Here is a 12,384-nt window from a genome sequence, read left to right as displayed (position 1 = left end):
GCTCGTGTTCAGCAACCGGTTAACCAGGGTAGGAGCGGTCTCTGAGTTCACCAGCATGTAGTTAATTAACTGGTTTAACAGACTCTTTTATTGATTTATTTAAAACATTTGTAGTGGTTTAACGCTACTAGTTAGTTTGGTGAGCGACGCTAAACTGATTAACGGTTGGTTGGCTAACTGAACCAGCTCGGTTAATGTCGCTGTCCTTTCAGCACCACTCTGTCAATTTAATATGAACGGAAACTCCCTGCAGACTGAGAGAAAATGTACTTTTTGCAGCATTCCTCTTTTTCTGCCAAGCGAGTTAAAACCGCAAATGCATACTTAATCTGCTCCCTGCAGGGTCATACATTATTCAAACACTATTTCAACAGGTACGCCGTCGACCAGTGGTGGATGAAGTATTCAGGGATTTTACTTAAGTAAAATGAGCAATACCAAAGTGTAAAAAAAGACTGTTACAACTCAAAACCCTGCATTCATAACCTTATGGAGTAAAGGTATTAGCATCATGATCGACCTTGAGTACAAAAAGTAAAAGTAGCCTATTCAATCTGCAGAACGGTCTATTTCAGGATAATTTATACTATATCACTGGATTATAATGAAGGATGGATTCATGTGTTCAGCACTCATTTGTACAGATAGTACAGAAGGAGAAATACTTTACATACTGCTGGATGTCTTAATTTGTGATAATAATACATAATAATTCATCCGTTGATGATACCATGCAATAATAATCTATTCTGAATATGCAAAGTCACTTTTTTTGTCAAATAAATGTAGTGGAGTAAAAAGTACAACAGCGGCTTCCAAAATCCAGTAGAGTAGAAGTATAAAGTAGCATAAAACAGTATTACTCATGTAAAGTACAAGAGCCTCAAAAGTGCAGTATTTGAGTACATGTACTCATGTACATGTACTAACTTCACTGATAGTTACCGGTTAACAACTTCTACCCACTGGAAAGAGCTGAAGACAAAACTGACTCAAATTCTACAACAACACTTTAATATACATAGTAGGTAAAATGTTTAATTTAGCCAATTACAGGAACAGATAAACAGCATATTTACAGGATAGATTTATGCCATTTTTCAGACATACCAGCATTAACAACAACCTAAGTAAATTTGCAATGATTGTTGGAAATAAATTCCTATAATTAGATTCAACTTTATTAGATTACATTTAACTTTATTGTCATTGCACAGAGTACAAGTACATCCAACCAGAAGTGCACAAAGCAGTAAAGCGCAAAGTAATGTACATATGTACGTATGGTGAAAGAATAAAATAAAAATACATATATTTAGAATAAACAGTAAAGGGTAGATATGATAGATAAGACCACAGATCTGTCGTCTTCTCTGCAAATAACCACCTTTTCTCTGTATTCTCAGGTTTATGGTGCAGCTACATGTAATCAGAGACACAAGTCCACTTACACTGTGAGTTGTTCAGGATTCATTCGAAAAGGAGCTCAAGCAACACACACCTTGTTTACCTTATGACCTTCCCAACCTGATAGCCCCACCGCCTCAAGGGATTCAACATGTCTTTACTGCACGTCCACAGGAGTACCAACATTGTTTTGTCCCGTCAATGTGCTTGTAATGCCACCAGGAATCTGCTGGTCAGCATATGTCTTCCCCCTCCTCTTTGTCCTACTAACCTTCCTGTTTTCTCTCCTCCATTCTGAATCCCTCCTTCCTCAATCCACCCACAGCAGACCATAGTGAGTATGGCTGCTTACGACACACAAGACAGACGAGTAGCATATGTCTTATTAGAAGTTATCAGAATTGCTAAAGGATTTCAATAGTGTGTCTTTGTAGTAGCGTATAGTCTTCACAGTAGTTTTGTAGGGGATGCATCTCCTGGGTTGTATAAAGAGGAGTTAGAATTTCTGTGTTTTGTGTATGTTCGTGCGCTACAGCCTCCACCAGCGCGGTATGGAGGCAGGCACACTGTGACTCTGATTCCCGGTGATGGCATCGGACCAGAGCTGGCCAACCACGTGTGTGAACTATTTCGGTGAGAATTCGCATGCAGGCATACAGTGTTTGAAATAAGTCAGTAACAAGACTCGTACTGTTCGGTCACCGCATGACTCAGCGCCGTCATATTGAAGTGATCTCCATCTGTTCTCTGTTATCAGGTTCTGCTGTGTGCCAGTGGACTTTGAGGTTGTCAATGTGGACTCGTCCATGGACTCAGAGGATGACATCGATAACGCCATAATGGCTATCAGACGCAATGGAGTTGCACTAAAAGGTTAGTGTTGTATATGAAACATGTCCGTACAAGAACTTGTCTGTCAATGTTCATGTATGTCAGAAAAAGATCATTCTGACAATGTATATCATATACACTCAGTTGCCAATTCATTAGCTCTGTTGGATTTTCCGCATTTGTAAAGCGAAGAGTGTACTTCAAAAGAAAGTCCAGACATTCTGCTATATGGAGTTCGTTTATGTCTCTATTTTAGTTCTCATTCTTTCGATGTAACTTTGTTTGTTTATCCAGGTAACATTGAGACCAACCACAACTTGCCACCGTCCTACAAGTCCAGGAACAACCTGCTCCGGTATGTTTTTCTTTACTTTCGCCACACTTTGGCTCTTTGTGCTTGTTCTCATATTCCATCTATCTAGCACCATCTTTCTGCCTCTCCATCCATCTAATCTATCCTTCTCTTTTGTTGTCTTTGCCTCATCCTCTCTCTGCAGCACCACTCTGGATCTGTATGCCAACGTGATGCACTGCCAGTCTCTACCAGGAGTGACCACACGGCACAGAAACATCGACATCATGATCATCAGGGAGAACACAGAGGGAGAGTACAGCAGCCTGGAGCACGAGGTGTGTGTGTGTGTGTGTGTGTTCATAATCGCTTCACAAATCACCACAAATCCGGCCTCCATGCATCTCGTTCTCTCTGTCTCTCTGCAGAGTGTACCAGGCGTTGTTGAATGTCTGAAGATCATCACCAAGACCAAATCTTTGCGCATCGCAGATTACGCTTTCAGAACAGCTCGGGCCAAAGGACGCCGACTAGTCACTGCTGTGCACAAAGCTAATATCATGTCAGTTTCTCATGGCTCAAAGGCCCCGACCCTGCCTGCTTTTATTCATCTTTCTCTGTTAAACACATGATACATCTTAATGTGTGTGTGTTTGTTGGAGCAGGAAGTTGGGTGACGGCCTCTTCCTGGAGTGCTGCAAAGAGGTTGCGAGCGGTTACCCTGAAATCACCTTCGACAGCATGATTGTGGACAACACCACCATGCAGGTATAGCTACGCCATGTCTACCCACTGTTATACAGCTCATCACATTATGCAGTGTTTATATCCTCACCGTCATCATGGTCAGTCCCTCACATTTCTGTTGCTATATTAAATCTGAAGGCTTACATTGAATCATACTTTTGAGCCAAGTCTCATGCTGGCCGCCTTATTCATAGTCGAAGAACTTCTTTTGGCAAAAATGTAACAATATTCTGAGATTATGTTTGATTTGTGTCTGTTAGCTGGTTTCCCGGCCCCAGCAGTTCGATGTGATGGTCATGCCCAATCTGTATGGCAACATCGTGAGCAATGTGTGTGCTGGGCTCGTTGGTGGACCCGGCCTGGTGCCTGGAGCCAACTATGGAGAGGACTATGCCGTGTTTGAGACGGTGAGAGGATTCACATCAAACTCGAAATCGAAAGGCCAAGAAATAAATCACAGAGACGATACAATATTCACTCTCCTTTAAGTTCTGATCTCCACCAAACAACTCATGAGGGAAATATCTGGCTCTTAAGCTGCTAAATGCTCCACTATGTCCAGCAGCTAGTCTCTTACTGTGTCTGTCTGTAATTAGGTGCTGGGCCGGTAGTGTACAATGGGTTTATCAGTTTTGCTGCAGCAGGAAATGACTTGACAGGTGGAGAGAGGGAACCAAAACAGGCATGTCGTTGCCCAGGTAAACCAAAACTATGAGCTTAAAGACACTAAAATGAAGATGACATTCTACATTTGATCCATTGTTAAAATAAAAAAATACATATGATAAGAAAATCTATTACTCTTACTTCTACAAACATCTACAAACTTAAATTAGTGCAAAGTATTTTCAAAAAATAAGTATTTCAGCACTGCAGTGACATTGTAAATAATCGGATGTTAAAGTTGCCACATCCTTACATGTTCTTCCATCTATATACGCAACATGTTCCTCTATGTGCAGGGCACCAGGAACACCGGGAAGAGCATTGCTAACAGCAACACAGCCAACCCCACGGCCATGCTGCTGGCCTCTTGCCTGCTGCTGGACCACCTGAAGCTCCATGCCTACGCCAGCATGATCCGCAGAGCCATCATCTCCACCGTCACTGAGACTCAGGTACGATCACATCACACGCTTCAACATCTCACTGATGGCAAGTTACCCAAAAAATGAATCGAGAATATTCTGCTCACATTGCTCTCTTTGTCCTCCAGCTGCACACCGCTGACCTGGGAGGCCAGGGCTCCACCTCAGAAGTGGTCCAGTCCGTCATGAATGCTGTTCAGAGCACCGGGCCCCTGACTCTGAGCATCTAGAACAAACACACATTAATGTGTAAACTCTCTCACACTTCAGAGTGTGTATAATAGTGTGCCTCTCTTTAGTCTTCTATGCAATTTCCTATGAACAAAAGCAAGTGTTTGGACAGTAATTCTGACATGGAATGCAATGGTTGTTGTCTTAGTAGAGTTTCCTCATCTCCCGATGGTTTTTTGAAGTTGTTTGAGCACTTTGTTTGCATCTATACTTTACCTGAACCGACCATCATACTGTTTACTGTATGAAACCGTACACAATGCTACAGCTGTTTTCTGTTACACCCAATCCTTTCCATGTTTAGAAGTTGGTTTCATGTATTAATTATGACATGAAATCGGTTATTCTTCATGCATTTAACCTATTTTCCAACCAAACACTGTCTACTGAAACACCGACGTCTTACTTCTGAATGTATTGGGCATTCATAAAGTTAGTCCAGCTAATAAAACCCACGTCCCCGTAGTTTGTTTTCTGAATTGTCTGTGCAGATACAAACATCTATGAATGCGTGCAGCATTGGCTTGTCTCTGCCACAGGGAGGCCATATTGTCTCGTGTAATCCCTACATTCAGTTTGTTGTGACTGAGTGAAATGTTTTAAGAGTAGTAGTTGTGCTAGTTGTGCTCCACACAAGTTCCAGAATGTGACGGCTGAAAACTGATGTTTACTGTTAAAATATTTACCCGCCTTTCAAAATCAGTTTGAGTGTATTAGCTGAAAGAACACTTGAACATTACCTGTTACGGTTAGGTTGTTTCAAGTATGATATTAACCTGAACAGACTTCTAAGAACAAAAAACTCCACATTTGGTCGCAGCCAAGCTGTCGACTTTTTTTCTCTGATAAGTGCTTCACATGGATACACAATTTGAAGGCAGAAGCTGTTGTGTTGAGCTAAACAAAGAGGACTAACCCAACACTTCCACCAGAACCAAGTTCACACTTTGTTTAAGGTTATGTTTAAGGTTCATTGTCCTAATTCAGGGATTTTTAACTCAAACCTTGCTATGACTCGAAATAGATGAGAAACCAAATGGATTAACACTCACTTCTAAGTCATGCTACTCTTCCCTACAATGTGTCTGTCTTCTCTCTCAAGGTGTCAGCAATTGTCTCCCTCTCTTCTGCTGTGCAACATCCACTCCCGTACAGGTGTCAGCGATCTGCTGTGCTGTAAAGGAGCAGTCTGCTCTTTCATTGGCTGGCTGCTACAACTTTTACCTGAGTTTGTATTTTGAGTGCAAACTGTTTGTCTCACTCCTGTTTCTACCAGCTGAGGAACATTGCAACATTCATGTGACTCTCATTTAGTTTTCTTTACACTGACTTCCCGTTCAATTTAGAATTCAGTTCTTGATACTTGTGATCCCGTTTAGAGCCGTGCATGGTCAGACACCCGCCTATACATTAAAGAGCTACTGCAGCTCTACATCAGCAGCAGGTCTCTGAGGTCCTCGGATCAGGCTTTGTTGGTTGTTCTTGGCGCCAAGATCAAGAAGAAAGGAGACTGTGCTTTTGAGGTGGTAGCTCCTAAACTGTATCTCATTGGAATTAAGATCTATGGACACTGTGTACACTTTTAAAAAGCAGTTTAAGACCCATTTATTTAGAATTGCTTTTGTTTAGTTTCTTCCATGCTTTCAGCTTGATATCTATGAAGCACTTTGTGACATCTGCTCTTCAAAGGTTCGATATAAATAAACCAATTGTTATTATTATTATTAGTAGTAGTTAAAATCACACGTATCAGTTCAATGTTTGTATGATCAAGGTCTTTGATCATTCTGGGAGGCTAATAACAGAAATCTCATTTGATCTGATGGTACACGGACCTTGTGTGCACTTCTGTCCGGCACTGAATGTGGATCAAAGCAGGGCCAACAGCAACATGGTTTATATCTAAACAATCAGCAGGAAATTACATTAATTCACCGCTGCAGCCTGGGCATCATGTGCTTTGATCAACCCACTCGAGGACCCCCCTCCTCATTTGACTCCTGCTTTAAATCCAAGAGAGGCGAGGAGCGGGAGAGATGTGTTAAAAAGAGGAGGGAGGAAGAAGGGAGGAGATGGGGAGACAGGAGTCAGCAGCGTGAGTTGGCAGAGGTCATCCTCGGAGTAATAAGCAAGAGGGAAACACAGCATGGCTGCGCTTAGTGTGTGCAACAGCAGATCAGGTTGTCCTGGATCCTACAGATGCTTCACAGGACGCTGAGGGCGAGGACGAGATGAGTGAGTCGTCTATGTTTGCTTGTGCTTCCTCCTCTCTCTCTGTTTTCTGCTGAAATGGGTAATTAAAATTGGCACAAAAAAAGTGGCAACGAGGCTGTAGAGGTGAGAGAAGGATGTTTATTTTCGTGTTTAGAGTGAGAATGAATCTGTTAAAGTTGACAGAAGATCATTTTTGAGAGGAATAATCTAGACAAGACCGGTAAAAATAAATACTCAGAGGATTGATTTGAGCTTTTTGTTTTGTGAAAAGAAAAATAAGTATTAAGCAGCAGGTGTCCAGTGCTCTAATCGGATTAACATTAGCCAAAAGATGTCAACAGACTCTGCAAACCAGTGAATCAGGTGAAATGAGGATCAGCTTTATGGGCTGAAGTAGATTCTTTATAAACACCTGCGTACCGTTTTTAAGTGGTATCCCGGCTGCATGCTATGAAAGTAATACGTTTCATACCTTCAAACTGAAATATCTACACTCTAAAGGTGCCACTAAAAGCTTTCACTCCAATTGTTTTAAAGGAAATATACGTATGATTACACATTTAGAGGTTTGCCACAGTGTTTAAAGATGTTTTACTACCGTGTGTATAATGTGTACTAACAGTTTCCAGTCTTGTATTTAGCGGCAGTATATTTAACATAGTAAAAGTACTCGCCCTGCAGTAAAATGTAAAAAAAATGTATTCTAATTTATATTCATATATAAGTGCTTGTCCCTGAGAGTTTATTTGTCTTTGCACTTGCTCTTTCTTCGGGTGTTGTAGAAAGTGCAGTATTTTGGAAACCCCTTACTGTCAGTTGGTAAAGTTGATCACTGGAGATTAGAGGAGCAGCTGTGATCTTATTAGAGCCTGCACCTTTGCACTCAGTAAATAGTCCGAGAGAAGGGGCCCTCTCTGCATGCCTCTGCGATTGTGTGTGTGTTGAACTGTAGTGTATGAAGGCGCTGCTGTAAACATGTTTCACCTCTCATTGTTTTACAATTAATGTGCTCACGCATTCTAGACCCTGCACGTACATCCCTCTTAACTTCAGCTGTGTGTGTGTGTGTGTGTGTGTGTGGGATGTATACAGGCAGCAAGAGGTCATATAAAGTGGACGTGGTACCAGATCTGACCACAAACAAGCAGCTATACACATACAGAGTGGACTGGTTATAAACAAACGGTGAACCGAATAACGCTCATGTCCGTTTCATAATCACTGACATCACAATACAACCTGTGATCATTTCTGGCAATATATTCATTTTTAATTGCCATTCACTAATTGGGTGAACTATCACACAATAAATAAATAGGCAGTGGTGGAAAGTAACAAAGTACATTTACTCAAGTCTGTACTTCAGTGCAATTCGGAGGTACATATTGAACTTTTTACTCGACTACATTCATCCGATAGATAATAATCACTGGTTGCTTTGAAGATAAAGATTATATAGAAAAAACAACAACATATGATATGCTTATAACATGTAATACTAAACCAATGTTTCCCAAACTTTTGGGCTTGTGACCCAGTTGGGGCTCCTTGCCATGTTTCTGCTGTTTTTCTTGTAATTGAGTGTTTTCACATTGTTGCATTCTTACTTCCTCTTGGATGCGTGCTTACCATCTGGCACCTGCACACTACAATCCCATGTCCTTGAGGATCATAATGAACTTCTGTCTTTAGTGAGGACAGTCCTATGACTCTCCTTTTCTGACGTGCATCTCTCCTCCTCTCCCAGCCAACACGTCAGTCTCACCGGTAACAGACTCACACCCGTCCACCGGCTGGTCAGCGGCCTCTGTGACCCCCGCGGTTACGAACGGCACAGACTGGGAGCGCGATGCTCTTCTGGCTGTGGCCGAGGTCGTGGTGCTGACGGCCATCTTGGTGATGGCGCTGCTCGGTAACGGGCTGGTGCTGGTAGTGTTGCTGAGGCGGAGACGACACCACAACAACCCGCTGCACCAGTTCATGCTCAACCTCTGTGTGGCCGACCTGGTGGTGGCACTGTTCCAGGTATTAGAGTCGCAATATACCGGCAGTGATGTTTAAAAATGAAATACTGATATCATGTTAATAATAAACATATGAAAATATTGTTAAACAATATCCAGCACCTCTGAAATACTTTTTTATATACAGTTATGGTTACAGACACTCTCCAACCTTCCTATAATGGTATTTTGTTAGTAATTCATTTGCCAATAAGCAGACAAAATGCATAATAAACAAACTTATGGATGAATTTGACAAATTATTATCATAATTTTAAAATGTTCAATAGATATCGCGATAATATCGTTATTGTGAATTGTTTTGGCCACAATAATCGTGAAGTCTAATAAAAAAATGAAAAAACTGATAACGTGACTGCCCTAATTGCAGGTCACACACACACACACACACACACACACACGCGGTGCATCCCCTCCCTGCATCTCACTCCCCCCTCCCTCCCCCTCTCTGAGGTGTTGCCCCAGCTGGTGTGGGACGCTAAAGGCCGCTTTCCTGGCCCGGACATCCTGTGTCGCCTGGTGAAATACCTGCAGGTCCTCGGGATGTTCGGCTCCTCCTACATGATTGTAGCCATGACGGTAGACCGACATTACGCCATCTGCTGGCCCCTGCTGGCGCACCGCAGCGGGGCCACCCAACGCTGGAACAGCTTCATACTACTGGCCTGGGGTCTGTCGCTGCTGCTCAGCCTGCCACAGGTAGGGAGACACAAGAAGGGAGACACAGGTAGGGAGACACAGGTAGGGAGACACAAGAAGGGAGACACAGGTAGGGAGACACAGGTAGGGAGACACAAGAAGGGAGACACAGGTAGGGAGACACAGAAAATCTGTGTTAAGGTTTTTAAGGCTAACAGAGGGTTCGATTGTTGCTATAGTTTAATATTGTGATTGTCCTTGAATATTACTCCAAATATAAAGCAAGGAATCTCTGTCTGTACCTGTGTGTGTGTGTGTGTGTGTGTGTGTGTGTGTGTGTGTGTGTGTGTGTGTGTGTGTGTGTGTGTGTGTGTCTGAAGACCGTTCATACCATGCTGGGGCCTCAAGTACATGCAGTGTCGAAGTCGGTGCAATTTGGACAGCAGGGCTGTCAAAAAAATCGAATAGAAATTTTGTTTCAAATAAATAAATAATTCTGCACCATAGTTTCCTTCTTGGTGTTCCGTTTTCTTCTCTGTATACTTTTGTAAAAACACTTTAGATTTAGTTCCCTCAAAGTAAGATGACAGCCCACACACCTCTTTACCCCTCCAGGTTTTCATCTTCTCCCAGTCAGAAGTGGCTCCAGGTGTCTACGAGTGTTGGGGCAACTTTGCTGAGTCCTGGGGCCTCAAAGCATACGTGACCTGGATGACCCTGGCTGTCTTCATCCTCCCGGTCCTCATCATCACCGTTTGCCAGGTAGAGGTGGACGGACCGGACCAGGACAGAATTTATTTATAGACACTAATGATGATTTTAATACAGCTCAACATCACTAAACGTCTCATTTTCCCTCAGGTGCGAATCTTCATGGAGATCCACAACAATCTGTACCTGAAGTCAGAGCGCCGCCTGTCCCCCGCCTCCTTCCCTCCATCCAGACGGGACAGCCTGAGAGGAGGAGGAGGAGGAGGAGGGAGGTCCAGTCTCTCCCTGTATGTTTCTCCACTCATGTTCAACAACACCGGGAGTGACACCAGCTTTGACCCCGGATCCATCTATCAGCACCCGCCCATGGGTCCACTCAGGTCCAACAGCATGGTGTCACATTGTGATATTCACACCTGCACTGCTGTTCACCCAGGTGAGATCCACACAGACTGCCGAAGTTATTCTGTTCTATTGCGGCAGACGTTTTAACCCTTTTCGGTTCATGCATCCGCATCTTGTGTTGTGCCCGTTTCCTGTTTCCCTGTCAGCTGAGCTGCACCCCGATGTGCTGCCGGGCCCTGTAGCGCCCTCTGCTGTCTGCTGCCCCCCACCCAAAGCCCCCCCGGCCCGTGGTGGAGAGGTATCAGCGGCCATGTCCAAGACAGTGAGGATGACGCTGGTCATAGTGCTCGTGTACTCGCTCTGCTGGGCCCCTTTCTTCAGCGTCCAGCTGTGGGCCGCCTGGGACCCCAACCCACCTCAGAATGGTAGCACTTCTCCCACCAAACATGTTACAGTATTTACGATTGCGTTGGCTAAGGTTTCATACTAGTTTGGAACTTTTCCTTTTAACACACATTTCTGTCCTCACAAAGTGTCTGTTGTATGCAGGTGTGGAACTGAGACATGAAAAGTAATGCAGTTTTGTGTTAGTTAGTACTTTGAAACTCGTTATGCTATGATTGATTAAACGTTCCTCTTGAATAGAAAATATGCCGGTAATTTAAAAAGAACAATTTCATATTGAGTCGGGTTTGCTGTATTTTGATAGTGTTTGTATAGAAAGAGTTCGGAAAAAGTAGCGCAAGTATACCTGTAGGTCAACGCTAGTCAGCAATTGTAAAAAAAAAAGAAGAAACTAACGGTGTAGGAATGTAGGAGTTACTAAGTCAGATTCTAAACTACATTATTTTTATTTGCACAGCATCTTCATGAAAGTCTTACTCTTCATAATTTCAAACACTGACTTCTGCATACATTGTACTCACAGGGGCCATCTCTCTGCATTGAGTACTTTAACTTTTGCACTTTATTTCAATTTTGCTGATAATACTTTTGTACTTTTAAGTAGTAATCTAGTATTTAGCAGTTTGGAAATGGTACTTTTTAAAGCGTTAAGACTACTTCCTCTATCACAGAATTTGATCAGGCATGTCCAAACCTCTTCCTGTGTGCGTGTGCGCAGGTGTGGTGATCACCTTGCTGATGCTGCTGGCCAGTCTGAACTCCTGCACCAACCCCTGGATCTACTCCGCCTTCTCCAGCAGCATCTCTCCGGAGCTCCGCCTGCTGCTGCTCTGTCACACTCACTCACAGCGCCGGGGCTCGTTACCAAACGACTCCACCACCACACACACCTCCAACAACTGAACAATACACACCATCAACACAGTCTGCCCGGAAGGAACTATAGTCAATGAACAGCAGCTCCCTTTCTTGTCCAGGCGAGATAGCGTGGAGGAAACAATCCACCTCCCAGCACCTCTAAAGTTCACAAGTTGTATCTCATGTGTCACGCTATATGAATCCAAGATAAAATCAAAGTGTGGAAAGACATTTCTCCATTTGGAAGGTTGTGTACCTGACAAGCAACCAGCAGAGACTCTAGTCTAGTTTCTGCTTTTATCTAAAAATAGTTTAGCACAAACCCACGTAAAATCACAACTTCTCATTTTTAAACTTAGTTTTGTTTTATAGAAATTAAAGAAACAAGTCATGTGTCCATTAGAGGTGCTACACACCAGCTCCTTTTGGACAGGGCCAGCTGTTTCCAGTTTCCTAAACTAAGCTAACCGGCTGCTCACTGGGCAAGAAGGCACATGTGTCAAACACTGCTAATCATATTGTATTCCCCACAGCGTTAAACTATATTCCTGTAAACCAGTAGTTTAGATGAAAACTGCGGCAATGTGTTTTA

General features: G+C 43.1%; 2 protein-coding genes across 2 annotated transcripts; both read left to right on the top strand.

Moving 5' to 3' along the window:
* The first annotated feature begins 2,198 nt into the window (after positions 1 to 2,198).
* Positions 2,199 to 4,787, top strand: LOC306780600 (isocitrate dehydrogenase [NAD] subunit gamma, mitochondrial-like). The gene is made up of 8 exons (XM_079273031.1): positions 2,199 to 2,280; positions 2,533 to 2,593; positions 2,736 to 2,868; positions 2,959 to 3,092; positions 3,196 to 3,298; positions 3,538 to 3,684; positions 4,240 to 4,395; positions 4,494 to 4,787. Exons 1-8 carry the CDS (start codon positions 2,214 to 2,216, stop codon positions 4,593 to 4,595), a joined length of 903 nt encoding a protein of 300 aa, XP_079129157.1. The 5' UTR covers positions 2,199 to 2,213; the 3' UTR covers positions 4,596 to 4,787.
* A 1,762-nt stretch (positions 4,788 to 6,549) lies between these two features.
* On the top strand, positions 6,550 to 11,837 carry LOC306780705 (vasopressin V2 receptor-like; the record flags this gene model as incomplete). Its single annotated transcript, XM_079273139.1, has 7 exons — positions 6,550 to 6,691; positions 8,558 to 8,835; positions 9,288 to 9,533; positions 10,089 to 10,235; positions 10,335 to 10,620; positions 10,736 to 10,954; positions 11,653 to 11,837. 7 exons carry the CDS (start codon positions 6,550 to 6,552, stop codon positions 11,835 to 11,837), a joined length of 1,503 nt encoding a protein of 500 aa, XP_079129265.1.
* Positions 11,838 to 12,384: the final 547 nt, after the last annotated feature.

The sequence above is a fragment of the Melanostigma gelatinosum genome (genome assembly GCF_949748355.1).
Source record: "Melanostigma gelatinosum genome assembly, chromosome: 8".
Lineage (NCBI taxonomy): Eukaryota > Metazoa > Chordata > Actinopteri > Perciformes > Zoarcidae > Melanostigma > Melanostigma gelatinosum.
This window is presented reverse-complemented; position numbering and strand designations above follow the sequence as displayed.